At 47.6% G+C, this 27075-nt stretch overlaps 1 protein-coding gene across 1 annotated transcript; it reads right to left on the bottom strand.

The window, feature by feature from the left end:
- Positions 1-301: 301 nt before the first annotated feature.
- On the bottom strand, positions 302-26283 carry LOC144939919 (polyunsaturated fatty acid 5-lipoxygenase-like). The gene is made up of 19 exons (XM_078866782.1): positions 26206-26283; positions 25425-25465; positions 24898-25033; positions 20078-20230; positions 19293-19368; positions 17717-17929; positions 17097-17241; positions 15480-15606; positions 11503-11593; positions 10487-10650; positions 9671-9803; positions 9103-9246; positions 6991-7110; positions 6398-6606; positions 5394-5709; positions 3968-4059; positions 2415-2506; positions 1167-1317; positions 302-651 (listed from the first exon to the last, which is right to left on the bottom strand). Exons 1-19 carry the CDS (start codon positions 26281-26283, stop codon positions 484-486), a joined length of 2649 nt encoding a protein of 882 aa, XP_078722908.1. The 3' UTR covers positions 302-483.
- Positions 26284-27075: the final 792 nt, after the last annotated feature.

Here is a 27075-nt window from a genome sequence, read left to right as displayed (position 1 = left end):
CTGCCTTCCCCTGAATATCTGTGCTTTCAATGAAACATCTGGTGCAGCGTGCCAACAGCTGCAGGACAAGCGTTCCCGTGCTGGCCATAATAGGTGACCGCTAAGCGTGCTGGTTTTGAGAGAGACGGGAAGGTCTCTTTACGTGTGTATGTTTGTAAGCTTGTAGGTGTATCTGAATGCGAACGCTTTTGCATACGGACACTTTTGTTTAAATGAACTTGCTGTTAATCAGCTTCTTTCCCTTATTCACTGATCAGGTCAAGGGTCAGGCTAGACTCCCATGTGGAATTGGTCTAATGCAGTCAGGCACATGTTTTACTAACGTCCAATGAACTTGTGTTATTTTATTTAAGTTTTTCTTCCGGTTCCGTTTCGATGACATACGGAATGGGAAAGGGTTAAGAGGCATGCACCACATTCTTTTAAACAGAGTGTTTGCAGTTCATTGAGATCCACGGATAAGCAACCGCTCTTCGACTATGCTCAAATGTCGGTGCTGCTTGCAACATTTTCTGGATCCAGATATGGGTATGGAACTTTCCCCACGGCCTCCAACCGTGCGTTCCTCTCTTTGATTTCGCTGGACAGCTTGCGCAGATGAGCTTGAAAGTCGTTTTGGATGCCCGGAAACTCGTCTCCGATTGCGTTGAGCTGAAATACACAGCAGGGGAACGGCCGCGAGGTCACGCTCAAATGTCAAGAGAGCCGTCGGAAACTCTAAACAACCGTACTGTGTTTCACTCATTCGGCATTCTGCAGGGCGGGTGAAATGCGAGGTGCATAAGAATAAACACCTCTTGTCCATTTCACTTACGGCTTTGATGCATGTGTGTTTCCTGGATGGAGATTTATTTTTGAGTGAGCACCAGACATGCCACGAAGCGTTGATTCATTAATTATAGGTTACTCGTGCTTTACGGTAACATGCATCGAATCACGTGTCTAAGACTTAATTATCTTCAGTTTAGGTAAGCGTTGTCTGATGTTACACTTAGCGAAACGGAGTGAAACAAAACTGCAAGATTTCAATTCATTCCAAATTTGCACAATTACAAATCTGCTGAGCTCAGTTCAATGATGTGGATTTTCTCCCCCCCCCGACCTCCCCCCCCCGCTCATTGTTCTTAATGTGTGACCCTGGAGGAGTGCGACTCCCGGAGCCTCACCTTAGTGAGAGGCACGAGCGATGGCATGGACAGGATGTGCGAGAAGAGGATCTGGAACATGGAGACACCGATGTCGGGCAGCGCGCTCGCAATGAAGTCCCACGTGATGTCCTCGTCCCCCTCCGGCATGAACTTGGTCAGCTGCTCGGGGCTGTGAGCACACACGGCAGGAGAGGCACGGGCAATGGCCACCCACACGGTCACAGCAAACGACGTTGAAACAACGGCAAAGGTACAGCCCTGCAAATCTAGAGGGCATTCGGTCGACTCGTCTGTGTTGACTAATTTACACCACAGCAGAATGCCTTACAATTTTTAGTGCATCGCAAACAACTAAGAGCATTAGAAAGTGTCACAGTTACATGATATCAAGTTGCATTAGGCATGGACTGTGAGGTGGCCAAGAGATGGCAGTACAGCCAGGGATTCTTAAATATGTCTGTGTGGAACGCTTAAGAGTCACTCATATGCATGGGATTTATCCATACAATAGAGCCCTAACAGCGTTTTAGGCCCTTCTTGCTGAAATAAGTAAACATATAAAATTGACCCAACTTCCCAAAGCAGAAACCTGAAAAATATTATCGTGAGACTCAGTGAGGTTTTCCAATCTAATCACATAGTTATAATATACAACTAACCCACACTACACCGAATTGCAATGTGTTAAACACCACAAAATGTACCTGAGGAACACTGGCACAATGGTTTGTACAATGTGCTCTGAACTCGGTGACCTAATTTCGATTCCTGGCCACGTTTAATATCAGTGGCAAATTGATATACGAATCGGTTCTGGTTGCCTCTATACCAGTGCTTCTTCACTTTTACTGCAGCCTTGCACCCATTTGGTCTTAATCGTTAAGACATGTATAATGTTAATACATACACAGGGTTTGATGAAACAAAGTAGTTGTACTTACGTGCCTGTGGTTTCGAAGATTTACCTTCTAAAAAAATCTGGCATGTCTCGGACCCCCAGAAAGGGCATTTCGCACCCCCAGGGGGTGCGTGCACCGCCGGTTAACAACCACTGCTCTATACCAACTCGCAATGACCACCGGAGACAATTTGTTTAGATGTCATTATTTTCTCTTCCGGCATTGCGAGATCTTCTCCTTCTCACGGAATGTCCTGGGTTTTCCTGTCTCAGAGGTTTGTAATCCCTAGTTTAACTCGACCTGGAGATTGTTACCATTTAGAGTGGCCGACGCGGTGCTTTAGGATCGTGTTCGGGGCCCGGCTTACCGTGGCGGGACGTACGCGTAGAAATCCCACTGGGGAAAGTTAACGGCAGAGTGCTGAGCGCTGGCCGTGAAGATGATGTTAGTCAGGCATTCCTACAACAGAGAGGACAGGCACACACCACTTTGTCCAATGACATAATTTACTTCTTAAGAGCCTGGCTAATTTGTGCTGTGGTACGAGCACTTGATACGCAGCCAAGAGGTTCCAAGTTTAAAGCCTTGTGTGTTGGCACAAATTGTCATATGTGGCTTTGGAGGTTAGGGTTGGTAGATAATTTGTTTAGAACATATTTTTTTGTGTTTAGTGTGTTGTCCTTACCCTCGCACTTTTGATTAGCAGAGTTGGCTACGTACGGTGTGAAAGAAGTTAAACGTACATGCATCACATATTTTTTGTGAAATTCCAAACCTGTGCGGTGACCAGGAGATGGCATTAATAGCAAAGTGGGTTTTTCCAAATCGACTAACTGTGGCATACTCATTTATACTGCCAGGAGAACAGTGGTTATGGAATTAAAGAAACCTGCCCCATTGTTTCAACTTCGCACCAGGAGACCCAACAGGGGCAGACCTCTGAATCGTCCATGGTCCAAGTCCATTGTTCCCACCATTACACCACAGCAGTATCCCTCAGAGGTGGGACAAAGTCATTGTTATGCAAGTCCAAGTCGAGTCGCAAGTCATCAAATTCATGACTCGAGTCTGACTCGAGTCCAAGTCACATGACTCGAGTCCACATCTCATAGGTGGGACAAAGTCATTGTTATGCAAGTCCAAGTCGAGTCGCAAGTCATCAAATTCATGACTCGAGTCTGACTCGAGTCCAAGTCACATGACTCGAGTCCACACCTCTGGTATCCCTAGTATTACGATAATTGTTATGAATTATAGTTATGATGAACTCAGCCCATCATCTGTCTAGGATGGTTGAAATGAGTACCACTATGTGGGAAGTCAACAGGTGTTGTCCTTGGAAAAGACTTTCCCCCCTCCATGATGGGATTGTGGAATTTCCACTGCCAACACACAGAAGGTGCCTAAGCCTATGTCATGCAAGTCACGTCTTAGTTCAGTTCGTATCATTCTGCAGCTGCGCCTCTGCAATGTGTGTAATGCGCACCACCCGCGATATCACCTGCACGAGGGATGGCCAGCACTAGGCCATCCCTCAACAGTCCCGTCGTTCAGTGTCAATCAGCAAATGCATGCAATGCCTGTTATCCAATTATCGGTCGGATGGAAATGAAAGATCAGTGGGTAAAGATGGAACGTGTCTGGACTGTGAGGTGAAGAGTTGCCCTTTTATTGCACGTAGCATATTCAAATATGTACATTGGTAATGGTTGGTATTCAATGAAACATTATTTCAAGTCCTGCTTGTCCATCTGTTATCAAGTCTGTGAACCTACAATGCATCCGTCAACTCATTTGCACAATCATGCATCTTATGGTCATCTATAATTCATTTATTCTGCATTTGGTCTGTCCGCTAACCTATCGACTTCAATTATGCCGTGTGACTCGGTGAACATATCGAGCTGTCGGAGTTGTTACCATCAGAAGCTCTCTGGTGGTGATGGGAGACGGGAACCCAGTCACGTTGCCTCTCCTACGATCAGCCAGGGCGGCTGCAAAATCTTGCAGGCCTGTAACACATACGGACAACGTGCAAAGCACGGTGATGCACGCACTCATCACTGCTCTGCTGTGGGGTGATGGGAAATCGTCATCTAAACCCACAGCACATTGGTTGTTACTGATGCAAAGTGCGGTGGCTCTCTCGTCTTTTTGTGTTGCGTTAACATAATGATAATACTTTCCATTACCTTGTAGGATTTGATTTTTCGAGAGATAAATATGAATGCGACGTCCAGACCTGCTGGGCTATGAGGTCGTTTGTACGTAGCATTTGAGGAAATTGTTTGATGAACTATCCGTATGCATTTTCGAGTATTATCCCCTAATCGATGTCCTCCCATATGTTAGAATAATTATAAACAAGTTGGCCATACAGCCCAGGTGAGAAGAGTCCTAAAACTTAATGAGGTTATATCTAGATAAATAAAATATCTATTTTTGACTGAGCACCAGACTTAATTTTGGTCCCAAGTTTAAATCTCTGCTGTAGGGAAATTCACACCATCACATCGTGTGTACCATCTTTCTCAGTCTTATTGAGAGTCTTATTCAGAGGCTGGCATTTGCCAACAGCAATGTGGATTTTTCATCATTGGCTTTAATCAATGCTACTCGACACACGTGTTGGGCAGGAAGACAATGAAGTGGTTTCCCACCCAGGCAATGAAGTGGTTTCCCACCCAATTGAACCTCGGGTGGCACTCACCTCCCGTTGGATTCCAGAGTCAGTGGTGGGAATTCCACATTCATATGATCGTTGACTTATCCAAAAGTGGCACTCAATTTTATTGACCCTGGACTAATAAAAGGTTGAGTCAACGACCCTTGATCAGGATTTTATCTCTATCTTTTCACAGCTAGCCATGTGTTCTACTCCCGCACCAAGCTGCCACATTGTATAATGTAATACGGAAGTTGCACAGCAAAGACTCGCAGAGTCACAATGTTAATATTTTTGCTGGAGAGTTCTACATTAGTCTGCTTGGCCAATACCTTTTTTTAGAAGAGTAGTGTTATTGTCACATGGACAGTAACCAAATTACCTGGAAATATATCCCACACGTATGACGGATTGGCACTCAAAGATAAAGAGTAGAACGAATCTATTGCCCTCGGTGCTGCGTATTGTCCGGCACCATGTCCAACATTTCCATCCACGTGGTAGTAGAAGGCTAAAGCATCCATCACATGAAGCGAAATGCTAAACAATGAGCCAAGCAACATGCAATACAACCTGAACAAACATTGGGGAAGCTACTACACAAACCAGCCACGAAAACCCAAGCTGTCGTCATCGTCTAGAAGCTGGAGCGCCCTCTCCGTGGCCGACACGTGCGCTCACCCTTGTCGTGCAGCACATCGGCGTCCGTGTGGTAGTGGCGGCACACAACCTCGCGCACGTACGTGCCCAGCACACGCCACAGCTTGAACCCGTCGTCGCGGTACAGGAAGTCCTCGAGTCCGTCGGAGCCGGCCGCGTCGAACCCGCGGTTCTGCAGCTCGCGTGGGAAGCTCATCTCCATGAAGTGGTAGCGCTGGAAGCTCTCGACGGCGAGCCGCAGGCCGCCCACCGTGCCCACGGCGAACGTGGAGTTGGTGAGCGGACCCACGGCCGCGATGAGCGTGTGCCGCGCCACGTAGTTAATGCCGATCGTGTCCTGCGGAACGGCGGGCGGCAGCGGGAGAGCGATCGATTGTGCTGGTTGGCCTCAGTGGTATGTGTGCAAGTCGCTTACAGGCAGGCTGGGTCTGCTTGATCTGGCTCGGTGGCGCTGTGGTTGGCGCACACGGCTCGCAGCTGATTTCAAATTTGGCAGCACTGTCCTACCTGCCCTGTCACGCGGGAGAGTAATGGTCGTCTCCTAACAAGCGAACAGATATTTTCCATTCTCAGAACTGAAATTTGACCAAATTAAGTGCAGAACCGGTATGTGGTCTTCAACTCGCTATATTGGAAAACCCAGTTCAAGGACAGGTGGCTGCCTGGATTTGAACCCAGGATCCTGGCAGTGCCAGCTCAGCGCTCTGACCTCTGAGCTACCCAACCACCTCCGTCGGTACGTTATAGCGTTTAATTTACTTTGTATGCATGTTGAACTTCTTTCGCACCGCACGTCGCCAAACCTGCTAATCGGAGGTAACCAGGTAAGAATCCGAGGGCCCAGGATAGTCTCATTTGCAAAAGCGATCTGGGCCACCGAAATGACAAATGCGCGGCGCTCGCCCTGCCTCTGAGCTACCGGGCGGATTATTCGGCGAACAGGCGAGGGAGACACAAATATCGGTCTCGGCCGGACATTGATGACGCGCGTGAGTTACGCGCTGCCCTCTTTGAGGTCCCCGTACCGTGCAGTGTGGGCGCAGGAGGCGGCCCAGGGCGTGCTTGGGCCCCAGGTAGTTGTGCACGGCAATGGCGAAGGGCTCCATGAGCAGGTGGGTGAGCGCCAGGTGCGACACGAACTGGTGCATCTGGTTTTCGGCGCAGCCCACGTGGATCTTGGCGAAGAGGTAGCGGTAGGGAGGGCTCCTCCGTGTGTACACCAGGTTCTTGCCGGCTGTGGCACGGGACAAAAATGTGGAATTTGATGAGCGTGGTGGTGGTGGGGCTGTGGTTTGTGGTTTAAATGCATCCTAATACCATTACCTTGCATGATTTATAATAATATTGCTATGTGCAAATATGAATTGTTTTTACTTGATGTAGCTTTACAATTCATATATCGCATTTAAAAAAACAGACCTCAAACAACCAAGCTGGTCGTTGCCAACAATGGCGTGTGCCATTGTGCATGGGTGGTGTTGGTGGTGGTAAAGCAGGAGAGAGAAGGAATTGAATATACAGGGGGAGGGGGGGGGGACAACACAACTACAGCAGTCCCAGGCCCCCAAGAAGCTTAGTCCGGCCCTCGCCGCGGGTGTATGGGGCCAGTGGAGCTCACGGGGCTTGCGAGTGAGCTGGATGCCGAGAGGCATGAGTCGGCCCGTTCCGTCCGGGCACATCTCGCGGTACAGCAGCACCACGGGCGCGTAGAACTTCTTCTCCAGGTGCAGCGGGATGTCTGTGGTATCGAGCACGCGAGCGCGCACCCATTGGCGATTAGCTCTCACTTTAAAGACATTTCGCGGGGCACACTACGCCGGTCACGCAACTCTCTTCCCCACTGTGTGGAGTTAGCCGTACTGGGGGGCAGGGGTTGTCTTAAGGCTTCAAACTCTGCCTACATATCCCTATTGGCTGTGATCTGCCTGGGACACAACACGAAACACAAAGGCGCTATTGTGCCGTCTGCCACGTGTCATACCGACTGTGTTACTTCTTGCGAGTGAAAATTGCCTTCGTGGTTTATTTTGGCTCCCTTGAGCCCTCTGGCTAGAAATTAAAGCCTGTTTCAGAATTACATCCATTCTTAGTTTACTGTGGATAGGGAGTTTATTTACATATTTAAATTCAAATGTCCAGTAACAAAGTAGAAAGCAAGATGTACTTATAGTATACTTGTAGAATGTTTATTTTAATATGTATTTAACTAAAATACAATAAACGCAAAATATTAAGCTGGCACAGCTTACGAATATTGTTGGGCAAATCATCCATTACCAGTCACCTTTGTAGCACCGGATCTCTTGCTGATGCCCTTTAGGTTAAGCACTCATTGTAGGATAATTTGACCTCAGGGTGACCCATGGCAGGTTCACTTACCTGTTGGCGGATTTTTATTTGTTCGGCCCAATTTTCGATTTCATTTTATATATCCATATTTTAAAAAAATATTTAAATTGGATACATGTTCATAATTTTAATTGTTTTCACACAATATTTAACAATTAGAACATATTTGTTCATATTAATCCTAGCATTTTAAAGTTTTAACATGACATTTCATATAATTTAAATGTAAGTATTTTTAAACAAATATTCTCGAAAGTATATTACGTGACAGAATTTTTGTCGGGATAGTCATGTACTACAGAAGCGATGCCACTTCTTGTGACATTGCATTTTTAGATCAATTCAAGACAACATTAATTTTCAGATCATCCGATATATTCTTTCTAGGCCTAATTTTCTGATTCATCTGAAAACCAGCACCACATCCTCACAACTGATATAAATACGCATGAACACAAAGACCCATATAGCCTTGACAGACTGTAGGAGCAAGTGCTGTTTTCAAGCACCTACGAAGGCCGGCAAGGCACACAAGGAGTGTGTGACCAGCACCACGCCCGGCCGCCTTTGTCTCCCCAGTGGCGATGGTTACACTACGAACCAAGTACTCATTTTAGGCTGAGTCGACCTAGGGGAGGCTCAAGAGCAGTTTAGATAATCGTCACTGGTGTTGGCCATGAGCAGGAATCGAACTCGGGTCGCTGGGTTCGTAGTGGAGCACGCTAACCGCTACACTACCGCTCCCACGAGGGCGGGGCAAGGCCACGCTCAGCGGCATAAAAGCCGGGGTCCTGGGAGCGATCGGGGCTCTCTGGGGGAAGTCGGCGTGCCCAACGGCCTTCAGTCCTCGCTCTTCGGTCTTCGCTCTGGGTCGTCGGTCGCATATGAGACGGGATGGTCGGCAGTACGTTACTGACCGGCCTTGTTTTGTAGTTGCCCTGTTGGGATCTAGTGGACCGTTGTAACGTTTAAGTAGTAGCCCTGTTAGGGCCGTGAAATAAACGTGTTGCCTCCAAGTTCAAGTGTGTGCCTCCATGAAGAACACTGCACTAGTATAGCACACCGGTGTGTCGGAGAGTAAATCCACATTTCTGTTTACGTGACAAACCTTACTAATTGGCTGTGTCGGGTGGTGGCGGGTTTAACGACACATTTATATTTACGCGATCCAACCCAAAAAGGCTCTATTTTGGACTTTCCCACCAGCTCTCCACACATGAGAGTGAGGTTCGTGGCAAGACAGTCAACCCAATCATTCAAAAAGACAATCCCAGCTAGAATGCTTACGCAACTCCGCAGATCACGCAGCAGATGTGCGTGCCACACGCACGTCTGTGCCACACGCACGTCTGTGTGCCGCGCGTGCGTGAGCGGCTCTCACCTGCGAGCGCCTTGTAGTCGACGACGAACAGACGCTTCTCGCTCATGAGCTCCTCCAGCGTGCGGTCCTGTCCTAGCAGGCAGCGCATGTCGGGCGGAACCTGGTCCAGGCTGTTGCACACCTTGATGAGCATGGGGTTAGCTCCTGCAGCCGTGGACACACGCAACCATGTACCCACATACAAAGATCCCCCGTATAGCCTTTACATACGTTTGGGGCAAGTGCTGGTAGCGAGCACCGAAGAAGGTGGCACGACACACGAGGGGGTGGGTGGCCAACACCACGCCTGCCTGCCTTTGCCTCCATTATTGGCTATCTTTACACACCGTATCAGGTCCTAATATGAGGCTGAGTCGACGTAGGGGAGGCCCTGAACCAGTTCAAATATTCGCCACTGGTGTCGACGGCTGTGAGCAGGCATCGAACTCGGCTCGCCGGGTTTCGGAGCGCGTCCACTGGGCGCATGGGTGGCCTCGCTGGTGCTGGTTGCGCGTGGCCAGCTCACCCCCACGGCGAAGTGTGAGTGAGTGAGCGAGCGAGCGACCCGGGGCGAAGCGAGGGCCCCCACCCTGTATGAAGGAGCGCGCAAACTCCTCGTCGTCCCTCCAGCGCTCGATCATGGAGCAGGGCGGCTTGAGGAAGCCGCTGAAGAAGGCCGTCCACTTGTCCTCACTCTCCCTGTAGCGCTGGGTCAAGCCCGCCTGCAGCGCACGCACGCATGCACGCCAGCACCCTCGACTGATGATTCAACGTAATTTCAACAGTGCTTGAAATGGGGTTATTCAATCAGTCCACCAGTCCACCAGTCCAGTCATCCGCCTGTCTGTAATGTGGTAGCGTCGCGATTATCATCAGCGGTAGAAATTCTATTCTATGCGTGCGCTTGATGGCAGCAGCAATGTGATTTCAGGGGCTAAAAGCCAACGTCGCAGTCTGCTGCTGCTGGCTACGACGAGGGGGCTGGAGCTGAGAGAGAGATGCTCGTGCGGTTTTACTATTCGATCTTTCTCCGTATAATGATGCGGCATAATGACTACGAGCAATGCAACAAGTCCGCAATGCGAGAGTCACGTGTGTTTGTTGAAACCAGGCGAGCAGTCGCGAGAGGCCAGGGTGAGTCTCGCTTTGGCAAGAGCACACCTGTCAACCCATACGCTTATCCGTATTCTTGTACAGGGATATTGAGTTTTCAGGTCCACACGGCGTACAGCCGTTTCAATACGGGCAACAACAGCAAAAATGTCTATTTGTGTTTCTCCCCTGTGAAGGGACTTTGTAGGATGAACGTCGAGATGTATAAGGGCACGGGGTGACCAATAAGGTCTGAATTGGTCCGTAATAAGGTAGGGCACTGACAAGGGGTGGACAGGTCTGTGAGAGTGACCTGCGAGTGGACGAACTCCGTGGCGCGCTCGATGACGCGGGCGATCTTGTTCGGGGAGAGCATCTCGGTGGAGATGGGCATCTCGGCGTAGCCCGGCAGAGCCTCCAGCGCCAGGTTGGGCTCCGACTGCATGCGCGGCATGATGGTCCACGTGTAGGGGTGGTCTGCACACAGAGCCGCACGTTCGCCGTCCTTCAGTCACCGACGGTCCATTAGGGCAGCGTTCTTTACGCATTTTCAGAGGGGGTGGGTGGGGGGGGGGCACTTTCGCCAATAAGACATCATCAGTGCGAGGGCCGCCACACATTTGAAACCATTGGGGTTTGACAGCAGCACGATGCTGATTGGGGTTCTTTTCACGTTTGTGTTTTGTCGGGGGCCACACTAAAGGCCACCACGGGGCTGCCAGTGGTTCACGGGTCTTGGAATTTGTTTTTCTCACAATTCTAATTTCGCGATTTACATCATAAGGACATTTCCATTTGGATATTTAGATAGCAGTACATCACTTTGTATCAGAGGACGGCCCCAGAAGCTGACATTACAGAACTACTTCTGAAGTTACTTCAAGAGGCTTATTTATACTCGGGGCACATATTTTGTATACCCTGAAACGTGCCTAATCATTAAGAATGTGTGCCTACACTTTTACTGTACATTGCCACATACATACATACATCAATGCATTATTTATGTTAACTTTGTTTTCACTGGCCTTGCTGCGCTCTTGTTGAAAAATTATATATCAGTAATATCATGGCTCCAGTTCAGGTAGGAAGTGAGCTGCACCCCAGGTTTTCAAATTGCGGGTGACATGAGGAAGGGATTCAATCATTGGAATACAACAGGTAAGTGGAGGCAATCTTTAATAGCGCACCACGTGAGTGCTGTTCCCCTGCGTAGGCCTGCATGCATTTCCAGGGGTGGCTAAAAAGACGGTGGTGGAATTCACTGGCAAGCTGATTGACCTGGAGCCACGTCAACACAAGCCGGCGGTAACAAGGTAAGAGTCTGACCAGGGTCCTCGATGAAGGACCTCACGAGCATCAGGAGGTCGTCACGAATGGTGTCCAGCACGCTGGGGGTGGCCTGCGCCACAGCTCCTGTCTGGACGCACACAACCAGACGCAAATGGCACACACTGCACACCAGTAACTGCAAGATCCGACCGTGTCCGTCCAGTGCTCGCCGAGCTGCATTGGCTTTCGGTTGCCGAACGAACACATTTTAAGGTCGCGCTCATTGCGCACAAAGTATTTGCCACGAATGAACCACAATAACTTGCTGATCTCGTCAATGAGCATAAACCGTCATCACGTGAACTCCGCTCATGCTCGCAGCAGCGGTTTTTGGCTGGTCATCGAGCAAAGACGGTCACTGCATCGCGCGATTTCAGATGCGCTTCAGCCGCCGTTTGGAGTGCTCTTCCTTCCGATATGAGGAAGCCACTGGGGCTCTGCACTTTTAAATCGTCCAGATTGAAAACTAATTTCTTAATAACTGATTGTTGTGTTTAGTTTGTTGTCCTTCCCCCGCACATCTGATCAGCATGGTTAGCTACGTACGGTGCGAAAGAAGTTCAACATACAAAGAACTCCCCGCACCATCAGAGTTGCGCAGCGTGCGTGGCCTCCGGATTTATGGCCGTCATTTCAGGGCACGAATTCCGTTGCTGGTGATTTTCTATGAACTCGGATGTTCGTTGTTACTCTGGGTTCTTCCCTCCGCATGGTTGTACTCGCAAGTGATTTGTATGCAAACGACATTGAATTCAAGCAAGCCTATGATTTGGATGATTAAATTGGAAAAAAAACTGTCAGAACGACCTCTAAATAAATTAAAGAATCATACACAGAACATCATGTAAAGCAGCACATTTCAATTGTGGTGTTAACATTTCTTAGCGCCTGTAATACTTTGAAAATTACAGTCTTTGTTTTATCAGGTATTTTTTTTTTTTAACGGGCAGAGGGCACGAAATGTACCCATAGCCATGACGAGGTTATATTAACCTAACCAATTCCACAAAATTAATACAAATTGGTCTTTCAATACTATTACAATGAATCCTGGTATGTCATGGGTGGTGATGTGGCAATGTTTTTCCTAAGTGTGGATCTACTGCATTTAAATATCGCTCGTCATTTCGGTGAATATGGCAGCTATTTTCGATGTTTAATGGTCTGCCTTATCAAGATTTCCACTTTACAGGCGTGTCACTTGATTGAATGATTGAGGCCAATTATTATTACGTTGATGACCACTTAATCTCCAATTGCAGCCAGACACATCACCGTCATCATCATCATTATAATGTACTCCGCGACTCCGATGCGGTGCGGCTGAGGTCACACACTGCTCCGTTCACATTGCTTGAGAGCAATTAGGGGAGATATGTCCATAATACACATTTTTTGGGTTAGTTCTCGTAAATATAAATGTGTCGTTAAACCCACCAGCACCCGCCACAGCCAATTAGTAAGGTTTGTCACGTAAACAGAATATGCCAATTCGTTACTAGTACAGCACACCGGTGTGTTGGAGAATAAATCCACAACATTTACAATATGAGAACGACGTTTCACAAATCTGGCCGTCGCCTGATGATGCTAGTGGTAATTACTGGCATAACATCGTACTGAGATTGTACATTATGTGGATTTACTCTCCAACACACCGGTGTGCTGTACTAGTGACGAATTGGCATGTTCTGTTTACGTGACAAACCTTAAAATTTGCTTTCTCGGGTGGTGGCGGGTTTAACGACATTTATATATTTATGCGATCTAACCCAAAAACCTTGTATTATGGATAATGTTGGTCGCGAAAGCCTACGTGTTAAACAGGGGAAATATGCTATGTGCACAAATGTAGGGCACACAGAGTGACCATTTTACATAAAGGAAAAAAAAGTCCCAAGTTCAGTCAAACAGTATTTTATTGTTTGCTTTGGTACATACCGTACTTGTTAATACTCATGCTATCATCGTTACAACTGCGTAAGTGTTGGCAGTAGATTTGGCTGCGGAACTTTCTGATGTGTTTTCTGGCTCAACTTTGGCGTCTGAAGTTTTGCTGCACGTCCAGAATGCAGTCGCTAAACACGTCGGAGAGCTGCAATTCAATTTGTTTGACTAAAATAACTTCGGTGAGGTGTGTGGTTATTTGCTCTTTTACACTGATCTTTGTGACATTCTTTGTTCTGAATGATCTCCTGAACACCTACGCCTTGTTTCAAGATTCACCCTGCTTATTATAAATATAAAAAAGAAGCTGTAATCCTGTAATGGGCGTCATGCGCTCGCGATCACGAGCCCAGTTGTTGCACCTAAAATTTGCTTTCTTTGGTAACATTCGTGAAAACAGCCTTGGGGCTGTACGTTTGCCCATTGGGATATTGAACAAATCTGTACAAAGCCTGGTTGGAGTGCGGGGAATAAAACGGTGCTGGAAGAAAGAAAGAAAAACAATTCTCACAGGATTTGAAAATTGTTCTTTAAAAAATTATCCTGGCAGGGTACGGTTGAGAAAACTGTGAGCTAATTGTGTTTATAATTGGAGGAGTGTTACTTTTCTTACATCTGCCATGGAGCGTTGACAAATCCCAGAGTGGAATAAAACTGGTTCACTGGTCAGATCCAAGCTGCGTCCAGCTCCTATGCAGTTGATTTGGTAAAACTGTGCTTACAGTTCATCCAAACGAAAGTGAATCATGAAACCAAGCTACGGATACACAGCAAGGGTGTCTGACTCACAAATGCCATGCATGAATTACACGAATTACAGCCATTGGGCTTTACTTAACTTTATGTTAATTCATTTGTAGCATTGTTAAGCAGAGGCCTCTGACCAAACACCTGGAATCCACCCGACGTCATGAAGCTAAGCAGCATTGAGTCTGGATAGTACTTGGATGAGCAACAACCACAAATAAGACAGCTGTAGAAGGCATTGTGGGCAGTAGAGGGCACCCACCTTCACCAACCCGCACTGACCAGTGTGGTGAAGTATGGTTAAATGACCCTTCCTGCACGACATGGGGAAGGCCCTCATCCCACAGTGGATTGACAAACAGGCTGTCAGCCATCGTGAAGCGGTGGCCCTTGATAGTGTGCGTGCTGCGTGCTGCGTGATTTAGTAGTTTTTTATTGGCTTGCATGGCGTGCCTGTACTGGCACGACAACAAATCACTAAGTCACTCAACCAAAGCTTGACCCATTACTCAGACAAATTGGCCCTTCTCATACTCGGCTTGCTACCTCTGAAGTGCAAAAAAACCTGGGACATGTCAATGGAATTAAGAACAACTCAAAATCCCACAAGGAGAAGAGATCTTAATGAACATGCATCATCTCAAGTCGTGTATTTATTATTATTATTATTGCCCAACTGACAAAAAAAGATCTGTTAAATTTAATGCCCCGAGAATATTTATAAATTTCCCAGGGCAGCAGCTACCTTAAAAAGAGGGTGATCCTGGAAAAAAAACAGGACAGGTGGCAACCCTGTCCTATAATCATTGTGATGGCTGTCGTAAACCAAAAAAACAATTGTTGGGTGCGAGTGGCTTACTTGCTTGTTATTTATTTTGTACATATTAAGGAATTCATTTTGTCATTGACCGTGGAATTTCACCGGGACTAATGTCTCTGAGTCTTTTACTTGCTGCTCATGCCAGCATGCCTGTCCCGAATACTCATTTATTCAACTTGCGCATTACGCCATGCACGAGTGCTTAACAGGCGTATTACAATTCCTCATGAATAGCTCGATACCAGTAAAAATATAATTTTAATCTGGCCAGAGCCTCTGAGGGAAAATTTGCCTCGAATGAATACAGGGTTTGGTGTGGGCCTCCTCAACGCAGGGGAGACAAAGGCAGCCAAGAGCCTCATGTGGCCCACTGGCCTTAATAGATGCTCAGAGTATCTGGTGTTCACATAAACGCTGCTGCCTGCTCACGTGAGTGTGTGCGTACCTGCTGCATATTCACCTGCATCTCCACGTCCAGGCAGCCGTGGCCCGGCAGGTTGAGTTGCATGTGTTTCGTGTCCGTGCTCACATCGGTAAGCAGCACCTTGACCGCCGACAGCTGCCGGTTGTATCCCTTCTCCTCGCTCCTACGGGCGCGATCGAGTCACAGGTGAACGATCAAATCCGTGTGCTCGTAGTTTCGTCACCTACTGCATCATAAACTATACAACGATTTTATTTTGTATTTTTCCAGGTAAGGCACACTCAGCTATATAGCTCTTTTTCAGAAGTGACCTGGCCACAAATGATAGTGCAACGAAGTGGCTCCTCATTATGTGGAAATGTATAGCAGCAGCCAATACTCTAAACGCATGTTTCTATTTGTGGAGGGAAAAACCAGAAAAATCCGCGTGACCACGGGGAGAACATACAGGTAGGGCTGAACGATTAATCGATTTCAAATCGAAAGCGCAATTTAGAACAATGCGATTAGCAAATCGCAAAGGCTGCGATTTTTTGCGATGTGAAAGGTCCTATTACTTTTTTATTGGAATTATTTTATTTTTTATTATTATAACTTTATTTATTTAATCTTGATTTGAATCTTGATTTGAAGCTTTCGTGACTGCAGGAATCCATACTCTTTGGTTCTTTCGGTAAAGTCACGTAGGTATAAAATAAAATAAAGCTTAACAATTGTTCTATGTTTGATTGTTCTATTTAAATAAAAAAAAACTCATAATACATGTTGATAAATACATATGAATTGTTGGAAGCAATTCATATCTTTTAAATTTTCATCCTTGCATTAGAATATATAGAGCAGTTAATATTTTCATGGTATCATGTGGTACCATTAAAATATCACATGTTTTAAATCTATTACACAGTGAATATTGAACTGAAGCAAATCAAATCGCAATATCTGTAAAAAAAATCGCAATTAGATATTTTCCCCAAATCGTTCAGACCTAACATCAGGGTCGGGATTGAGCCCACACACCTCCCGTGTACAAGGCAAGGAAGTTAACAGCTTGCCACTTTGTCTGGGCATCTGGACACGGAGCTAAGGAAGAAATGGTTAATATCGGAACCCCCTTCCGAGAGAAAGGGAACAAGGTCACTGTTCCATTCACACTGGAAAGACGTCTTCAGCACAGAGATGATTGCAATGACACACATCAATGGTATTACATGTGGTGGTCCTTTAGCTAGAAGCAGAATGATGGGAGAAAAATGGGATGCATTAAAAGCAGTTATGGTGAAATAAAATACCTTGAATTAAATAATCACTGCAGTACTGTAGTTTGATGATTTAAACAATATTGTGAATCAGTCATCCATGAATAGGTGTCTCTATCACACAATCAAAATCAACTAGTCGCTGCATTCAATGATTTTTTCCACTCCCACTCTTCAGCTCAGGTCACGGAATTACAGTTGCTCATATTTTTTTGGTGTAAAGCTCTCCCCTTTAACTACTCCTGGTTCTCAAATGTAAGCAGGATGACAACAAAACAAACGTTTCAAAACACAACTAGTAGTGCGACCCAAGGTGTTATTGTTTTCATTTGTAGTCTGTGGGTTGCGTTGTCCTGTTGCTGTATTGTTCAAGCGGGGGGGGGGGGATGCCCACCACAGGGCGAGCTGCACGTGGGTGCTCTCCTTTGTGAGGTCCAAGGAGAAGCTCTGGTTCCAGATGGGGTTGCTGTGCGGAGATGTCGTGGACACTTGCTCTATCCCATCATTCATCTGCAGCACCACAAACACGCCGGGCAGTCCTGCAGCGAAAGGCACACACGGGAAAATTAAATCACAAAGAAGGAGAAAAAGCATTCAAAAAAAAAATCTGAAATCTTGTAAAGTTTCAATTGAGAAAATCGTTGACATGCTGTCCATCATTTCCTGTTGCTATGGGGCTACCTAAGTGCTATCGGAATCGCGTCACGAGACAGCGTTTTCATATCATACTTTCACAAAGCAGTGCATCGCGTTATGTTAGAATTGTCCGCAGAAGTGACAATCATGGAACTATTTCTGAGGTCATTTACACTATGAGACCTCATTTACCAGTGGCAAAATATAGTAATAGGTTTTTACCCTTTCAACTGGTACAAAACTGACAACTTTATACAAGGCATCATGTTTGCAATAACCACAACACAAGCAGTCACAATGCAAACAAAAAGAAACAACTTCAAGGACAGTGCATATCATTATCATGGAGCGGGCACAGCAGCGTCCACTCCAGCTCACCGCGGTGCTGGTAGTGCTGGGTGCAGGGGGACTGGAGGTCGCCTCTCAGCAGCCGGATGCGCAGCACGCCCACAGCCGGCCGGAAGAATCGGTCGAGGCCCGAGATGGCAGCGCGGTAGGCGCCGGATTGGCGCCGGGTCACGTCCTGCGCCACGCCGGCGCTCGGGCAGTCGAAGGTGTTGTTGAACTCCACGCGCGTGTGGCCCACCCCGGCTGCGAACGGCACAGCGCGATTATTCTCTCGAGCCTCTTGTATTTAGAACGTAGGGTTGATTTTGCTTTGCGTGGCAGGAGATTAGATGAATTCATTTATTGGTGTGAATTTACTCTGCCAATAGAGTGCAAAGACCACGAGGCTATAACCCCCACTTGCCCGAAATCTTAAACACAAGGCTTCAGTCCAAGGGTGGCCTACTTGGTAAGGCCACATGTTGAGCGTAATTTATTTCTAGCTTGTGCCACCCACTAGTGCGGGAACCTTTCACGTGAAGGTTTGCCCACAATGGCTCGTTGTCCCATCCTATGAGTAAATAACGTATTATTTTATGTAAATTTCGCCATTATTAAATATGATCGTCAGATGCACACCTCTGAAGATGCCCGTAGTTGTGTGTTGCGAAAGGTTGAAAGAAAAAATGCTCAACACGTGGACAAACCATGGACGGAAGCCTTGGTATCTAGCTAAGTGGGTCGCCCCGTGGTCTGTGCACTCTCTCTATGAGAGTTCTTTTACACGGAGTTGAAATTTGAATTCCCCCCCTCCCCCCTGCTACTCATTGTGGGGCATTATCGCCACATTAATATCTCCATTTCAATGAACAGCCATCTCGAATCAATTCTCCACTGCCCTCAATTTGCCCTGATATTCCCCAGAACTCTAGTTGATGGTTCAACGTAAGTATTGGGGGGGGGGGGGGATACATAATAATGAGTAAATAGACGACTCGAATTTGTAAAGAAAGTGTCACTTCTCTGATATTTTGTTTCAGTTGTTTGAGCAGGTCTCTCCCAGAAATGTAGTATTGTTTTGTTCAGCTTCAGTCTGTCGCATAACCAACTCAAGTTGTCTAAAAACGATGTAAATATGGTCTCGGGCAGTGTATGGGTGGGGGGCTGAAGTGCGTGTTAGAATTATTTGCTCGATGGAAATGGATATGGGCGAATATTTGAGTTGATGGATTTAACGAAAACTCAGTAGTTGTTTCAGAAAATAGTTAAAAAATATATATTAAAGTTCGATAGACTCTCAGCGTTGTTATATAAATGGCAACTGTGCATTATTGCACAGTTGCCATTTATTTCGGTCAATAAATTGCCTCTCTGTGTTGTACCGACGTGCGAGAAACTTTAGCGAGTTACACGAGCCGAAGTGATGGTCGTGGCAATGTTTATGATAACCGGGCTCCGTGTAAATCCATTGTCCACAAAAGTGTTATTTTGAAGCTCTTTGTCAATGAAAGCCTCCCCACAACTGGGGTGGGCGTGGGGATCGTATGGTCATGCTTCACCGTGCTGGGTATCGAGGCTTTGTGAATGTTTGATCGGAGGTGCAGGCTTCACTCGGACGCACACTCACATGCATTCATGCGAATGGAGGTTGAGACGTTGTGGATGGAAGCTGTCTGAGGCTCCATGGACAACAGCTTGTAGACCTGTCGAGTTGTGCACGAGACAGACACTCGGTCATCAATGTAACAAGGCCAACGATGGGTTTTAACCAGTGGTCGAAATACACACGCAGGTTTCTCATCAAATATATCGGCATTTCTCAAAAAACAAACATGTATACCAGCACTGTGCACAACGCATTTACCATCTTTGATGCACTATTCACAAATATAAAGGAGGCGTCGTCACAGCGAAAAGCCCCGCTACTCCTGACACAATCGCCTGGCTCAACCACCTCAATGTAAGACGATAGCTGTTGCTCTACATCAAGAAGAAGAAGAGTGATTTGTGAGTAAATTAATAAATATATGTATCTCTAGTAATGCTTTGATATTTGTTTCGACATTGTGCTCTTCGCCTTTTGGCGTTGTCATCTGGTCGAACACTGGTGGTGAGATGAGGCCATGAAGGAGGCTGTCTGTGGTGGAGGCCAATCAGTTTCAAGTACAATGCATACATTGTCAATGCACGTCTGTTTGCTTCAATGTTTTACCACAAGCATGTGTAGTTAATGCAGACTTGATGATGACTTGATGATGACTTTAAATTGGTGCCTATTGGGAGTTTGAACATCATTAACACCTCCTGTATTATTGGCGTAAAGGGGTAAAGCCTATTCTTATTTTTTGTCACGATTTAAATATTTGGCCAATCTCAATAAAAGGCTGGTGGCAGTGTTGGGCGCCGCCGTACCTGCACGTGCTGTGCGTCGTTACGCAGCACCAGCTCCTCGCGGATGCGGCTCTTGTCGGAGGAGATGACAAAGGAGCGCACGGCTCCCACCTCGTCCTTCCCGGGGTGCTCCAGCTCCACCGAGTCGTAGATCTTCCACCAACTCATGATTTCCTATTCCACCCGGGCGGGTAAACGAGGACGCGTGAAGCCACGCGGAGGGATGGAGAGAGGCGATAGGGTTGAAGGTGAGTGAGGTATTTTTTTTCTTTCTATTATCAAAGTTGCTGAGCACAGGCCCAAGGAACCAAACTGCCAAGCGGCCAGCAACAAACAGCACTACACTAGATCGAGTCAATGCGTATCCACGGTGGCGAGATATTAACTACCTCGCCTGGTATACAGGAGGTCGTGGGTTGGATCCCGACCCTGACGCCTGCTGTATATTTAGATTTTGCATGTCTCTCTCCCCGTGGTCACGTGGATTTTTTTTCTGGGTCCTCCGGAATTTCCCCTCCACAATTATAATCAACATTACGCATTTTAGAGTTTGACTGCTATACATTCCACATGATAAGGCATTTCGTTGAGTTATCATTTTTGGCCAGGTTGCTTCTGAAAAATATCTATACAGCTCAGTGGGTCTTACCTGGAAAAAAAAGGTTTAGTTTGAACTAACCAAGGTTAATAGGAATGTGGGGAAAACAGATGATGGGAGGATATTTCCAAAGTCAAGCAGTGCGAGGAAAGAAGAAGTGAAATATATATGAGCTGCAAGCGTGGTGGTTGAACACTGTGTGGATGAGATGCCCCAAGTGTAGGAAAAGGTCGAGTAATTATCATGTTGCATATTTATCTTGCAAAGCCTCAACGAATTAAAAAAATTGTGCTCAGCAGGGTTCAGCATTTGCATTGATTAATTGCATTTATTCCGAGCAGGCAAGAACCCATTGAGACCACACGTCTAATTTCAATTGATTAAAACACAAACATTCAAAATAAAGAGATGAAACAAGTGGCAGGAATACACGATGTGAAGGACTTTTTGCTTTTGCTGACTCGGAGATCGTGTACGTAATTTAATCAACAGGGGACTTGTAGACGTTTCGATATTACCAAAATGCGATAGATCTCCTGAAATCTCGGCAGGATTGAGCACGGTTGGTGCTCGGATGAGTGACCATCGATGCTTGTGAGATGTAAGTTTGGGGCTGTGAGGTCTGGGGTTTCTTTGGGCACTCCAGTTCCTCCTACATGAAAACCAACACCCATTATGGAATTGGCCAAACATCCCAATGCCGTACCTTCCTCTAAATGAGTCTTGAGACTCACTCAAGCTTTCCTTGGTACAAAACTGGAATTATTATCATTATTCTTAGCCTGAGCAAAGATGGTGTGAACAAGGTACTAAGGCTGATTAGAGACACTTTTTCACTGAGCAAAATGAATTTAAATATTAACTCCCGCACCTCCAATTTTAGCACAGTTGGCTACATAAGGTGCGAAAGAAGTAAACATACATATGTAGAGACGTAAATAGCATCTCTACGGCGTATAAGCCCACTATAACCACAACTAGTGAATGAGTGCGCACGTACCTCTCGATGGGGCCGGCGGAGACGTGACGGGGAAGAAAGCCCTACAGAGCAAGGTCCCGTCACAGAGAGAGAGAGGGGGGGACGTTCCGACACGGAGTAGTGAAGGGGGCCCAGAAACGGGGGCCCGGAGGACATGTGACGCTGGCTCCGGATCCGTCGCGAGAGACCGAAGAAGGGGCATGGTCGGAGGCGGAGCGAGGCCACGCTTGAGAGAATAAGAGGGACGGGGGCGGAGTGGATCGTGGTTTTCTGGCGGGAAGAGCTGACCGTGCGGCGTCGCTTCGGGGGTCTTGAGGCGTCGGTCGTCGGGGACTCAGTTTATGTAGAGATCCCTTTTTGGGGGTCTAGAATAACCCCGAGTGTTGTTAACCCGTAGCCCTGTTAAGTTGTTAATAAATCGTGGTGCCTCCAGACTTCTTTGTGTGCCTCGGCCTTGATTGGCGTGTGGGGCCGTCCGCTCGGGGTGCGGGGCGGGTAGTTCGGAAATTGGCGGCCGACGGATGGCCAAGGCGACCTGGTCAGTGGTTGGCGTTTGGCCAATGCATTGTGGCCGCAGCCGTGGCATCCTCGGCCGTCATTGGCACCGTGCAAGTGATAGAGGTGTGGATGCTAATTGACATGGGAGCATCCGCTACCATCATATCTGAAATTATTTTTGACTGCTTACCTGCTAAATCAGCTACCCTTTGTCCAGTTGATGTCCCGTGCTTTGTGGCAAATGGTGGTTGTTTGGGCATTATGGGGAAAATGTCGGCTACCGTGGCCATTGGCGATATTCAAATAACCGGCCCAGTATTAGTTTCAAAATCGTTGGCCGTGCCTTGCCTGCTTGGAACGGATTTTCTAGGGAAAATGCCCCTCAAGATCCTCATTGACCAGGGGTGCCTGAAATTGCCGTCCGACCATAGAATGGCCTTTTTGCCCTCCCCCACTCGACTGTGTAAAGTAAACGCTGCGATCCCAGCACTCGTGCAGAAAACAGTTAAAATTCCCCCTGGAGCGCAAATGCTGGTGCCTTTGCGCCTCAGGAGGCAACTCGATGGGGATGCCACCAAGGGAGGTGTTCTTCTAATACCATCCAACAAAGTGAGCCGTGGCCTTACGTTGGTAGGGGCCCAGACTATCATCAGACATGACCAGCAGCCTTTCATTCAAATTTTAAATGCTGGTCTTGGGCCCACTGTCATACAGGTGGGCACGGTCCGAGCTCACGCATCACCAGCAGATGGCGATGTGGTAATGACGGACCCCGTCAAGATGGTCACAGCTGCGGAGCAGGGTGAGAGTTGCGACGACACGTGGGTGGACGCACTCTGTGCCGAAAGCCCTGACTAGTCGGAGGTGCAGAGATCTGCATTGCGTGCGCTCATTAAGGAATTTTCGGAAATCTTCAGCAAATCCAAATACGACATTGGCCGCACGTTGTTGGTACACCATCATATCGACACAGGCAATGCGGCCCCCATTCGTCAGAACCCGTATAGTCTGAGCCCGACTGAGAAGGAGCATGTTCGCCATGCAGTCGCGGAGATGCTAGCCGCGGATATTATCGCCCCTTCCAACAGTCCGTGGGGGGCTCCAATTGTCCTTGTCAAAAAGCAGGATGGCACCTTCAGGTTTTGTGTGGATTTCTGAAAGTTAAACAAGATATCTGTTGCCGACGTGTACCCACTTCTGCGGATGGATGATTCCCTGGATGCCCTGTCTGGGGCACGGTTCTTTTCTACCCTTGACTTGCTTTCCTGCTTTTGGCAGTTGCCCTTAGATGATAGGTCCAAGCCTAAAACGGCATTTCGAACTCCCCTGGGCTTGTTGGAGTTTAATCGCCTTCCCATGGGACTCCATTACAGCCCAGCCACATTCCAACGGCTTATGAATTAGTTTTCGCAGGGTTCTAGTGGGATTTGTGCCTCATCTATCTCGATGACGTTATTGTCTTTGCACGTGCATTCGAGGAGCACCTACAACGGTTGCAGTCTTTATAAAAAATGTGAGCAGTCTTTTTCAAAATGTGGGCAGCAAATTTTTAATTCAAGCCACAAACATGCCATTTTCTGCAGAGGCTGGTCTAATATCTGGGCCACATTGTGAGTGAATCGGGAATAGCGACGGACCCCGACAAAACGGCGTGTGTGCGTATGTGGCCGACTCCCAAGACAGTGGGTGAAGTGCGAAGTTTCGTCGGGTTTGCCTCCTATTACCGTCGATTTGTGCCCGGCTTTGCGCCTATCGCAAAACCACCGCATGTCCTTACTGCTAAAGGCAAGAAATTTCATTGGGGAATTATTGGTGGGGGTGGAGTATTTGTCGCATTGGCCAATGGACAGGCCGCTACCAAACCAGTCAGCTGAAACCATCACGGACGCATTCCTTTATGGCTATGTATTGGATAAAGGCACCCCTGAAGGTCTCATGACGGACCAGGGCAAAATATTTTCGTCCAAGCTGTTGAAAGAGATTTGCGAGCAATTGGGTACCAAGAAGGTGCGCACATCGCCTTATCACCCTCAGACGGACGGTATAGTGGAGAGGTTACACAGAACCCTGACTTCGATGTTGTGCCAACATGTCAATGAAGCCCAGACGTACATGTTCCGGGCATGCTCGCCGCATATAGTTCTGCCCCGCACGCTTCTAATGGGTTTTCCCCATTCTTTTTAATGTATGGAAGGGAGCGTGGCCCACCAATTGATGTACACCTCAAGCCGCTAGAAAATTGTACAAATATATCGAACCCCATTCGTCTTACCCTACAGCGTTTGGCAGAAGCTAGGGAGGCGGCCAACGAACAGCTCCTCAAGCCCCGCCAGTCCACAACTATATGGACGCCAGGAGACAAGGCGTGGCTCCACTGCCCCCATATCTCGATGGTTACCTCCCCGAAATTACACAAACCAGGGCAGGGCCCGGTTGAAGTGGTGGAGGTGCGGAGTCCGCAGTGCATGTGGATTCAGTGGTCGCCGCCACTGGTTTGTGTATCCGTCACGGCTAAAACTTTTTTTCCACCTGCCATTAGTCTTTCATCTCCACTTCCCGAGGGCCGGGTGTCTGGTCAGTCCGAAGAGCTGGGGCGCGCGTCGGCCGATGTCCTTCCTCAGGACAGTTCTATTGTTCCGCCCACAGGGTCCAAGTGCCTAACGGCCCCAACGTCACCAGTATTGCCGGCCTGGGGTGGACGGAGGAGTCCGAAGCCGCCATCGCCCTACCCCCCACTGCTTGGCGGTTCTTCGCCTCGGGAGGTACCATGCTCATCGAGTCGTCTTCCGGCAGTTCCCGGAACTTCCAGGGGTCCGCACCCCCCTCGCTTAACGGCCCGGCATCAAGGACTCGGGCAAAGACTGCTCGATTTAAATGACCATCCTCCGTCGTCTCAGTGCACCTACACCCACGGTCCGCGGGCGCCGATCGAGCCAGATGGGTCTACGGCTGACCCGGGCTCATCTTGTGCTCGGGCGCGGCGTTACATATGCGGGGTGTAGTCGTGGGCTGTCCGGGGGGTGGGTCGGCCATTGTAAATAGTTGCAACTTTATTTTTGTTTCCCTTCCCTCCCACTCCAGTGTAAATATCGTTTATTCCTCGTTCGGAATTATTTATTGTTGTTCTGTTGTGTTAAAAGTTGGAGGCCCACACGTTGCATGGGTTATATGTCAGTCAGCCGAGACGGCTGAGTTTCATAAAGGGGGGGGGGGGGTGATGTAGAGACGTAAATAGCATCTCTACGGCATATAAGCCGACTATAACTACAACTGGTGAATGAGTGCGCACGTACCTCTCGATGGGGCCGACGGAGACGTGGCAGGGATGCAGGCCCTATAGAGCAGGGTCCCGTCACAGACGAGAGAGATGGGATGTGCCGACACGGAGTAGTGAAGGGGACCCGGAAACGGGGACCCGGGGGACATGTGACGCTGGCTCCGGTTCCGTCGCGAGAGACCGAGGAAGGGGCGTGGCCGGAGGCGGAGCGAGGCCACGCTCGAGAGAATAAGAGGGACGGGGGCGGAGCGATCGGGGTTGTCTGGCGGGAAGAGCTGATCGTGCGGCGTCGCTTCGGGGGTCTTGGAGTGTCGGTCGTCGGTGACTCAGTTTATGTAAAGATCCCTTTGTAGGTCTAGAATAACCCCGAGTATTGTTAACCCGTAGCCCTGTTAAGTTATTAATGAATCGTGGTGCCTCCAGACTTTTGTGTGTGCCTCGTGAGACACACACTACACACACAACAGTGCTCACAAGGGTTCTTTGACAACCCGTGTAGACAAAAGTACATATGAGTTTAACACGGAGGCTTTCGCGACCAATATCATCCATAATACAGGTTGTTTAGGGTAGATAGTGTAAATATATAAATGTGTCGTTAAATCCGCCACCACCTGACACAGCCAATAAGTAAGGTTTGTCACGTAAACAGAACATGCCAATTCGTTACCAGTACAGCACACCGATGTGTTGAAGAGCCAAGCCACAACATTTGCAATGTTATGGGTGAACAATGTGGGCCTGTTGCAGGCTTTTGCGGTGCGCTGTTGAGTTGTGCCCAACGCATTATCATTTACCTTGCCAAAGGGACGGAATACCGTCCATACTTTGTCGATGGGAGCCCGCACGAGACCCGACACGTCCGTCCGATACATGGTCGATGCGGTATCCTGCAAAGGTGCGAAAAAAACCAATGTACGCCTCAACGAGCCCTTCCGGAGACATTAACGTCAGAGCATTGCCAGGCTTCGTTCTGGCTCAGAGATGGAATTTCTGCTGTACCTGGTGAGATAAGTTTGCTGAGTTTTCTGTTTTTAAATCTTGCATGGTTGAAACGGGGATTGTGCAAATATTCTTAATATGCTGTGAAGCCAATGCGGCAATGGGAAACTGTATATGATATTGACATTTCTGGCTCATTTACATTGTTATTATTTAGCTTGTTTTGCCAGGAAAGCCTCAATGAGTCTCAATAATCAGAAGGGTCCTGCCAAGATTTTTGCAATGTTGCTTTGTGTTATCCCGATTGAGTAATTGGCAAGTAACTTTTCGGCATTGGGATATTTGTCCAATACAATTTACATTGTATGTTTTTGTTTAGCTATTGAAGGAAAGCAAAGCACTTGGAAGAAACCCATGCAGAACAAGAGAGAACACAAACTCCACGCAGAATGGCACCTCAATCGGGAATCGAACTCGGGGTCTTGTTGCTGTGAGGCACACATGTTACCACCGTGCCCCCCTGCTGCCCAAATGTTGGCACATGTTTGTGAAATTCATTTTTATAGTCACACGTCAAGATGTTAATCTGATCCACAATGTAATAAAAGAACCAAAATTATTCATAAATAAAAATTATAATCATAACAAAAGATAAGATAATGTAATATAAAGTACACATTGAAGCCCCATATTTATGAATCTGTAATAAAATTCTGCATACTGTG

The sequence above is a fragment of the Lampetra fluviatilis genome, chromosome 1 (assembly GCF_964198595.1).
Source record: "Lampetra fluviatilis chromosome 1, kcLamFluv1.1, whole genome shotgun sequence".
Classification (NCBI taxonomy): Eukaryota; Metazoa; Chordata; class Hyperoartia; order Petromyzontiformes; family Petromyzontidae; genus Lampetra; species Lampetra fluviatilis.
Note: the sequence above shows the minus strand (reverse complement) of the source record. Positions and strands in the feature narration are given on the sequence as shown.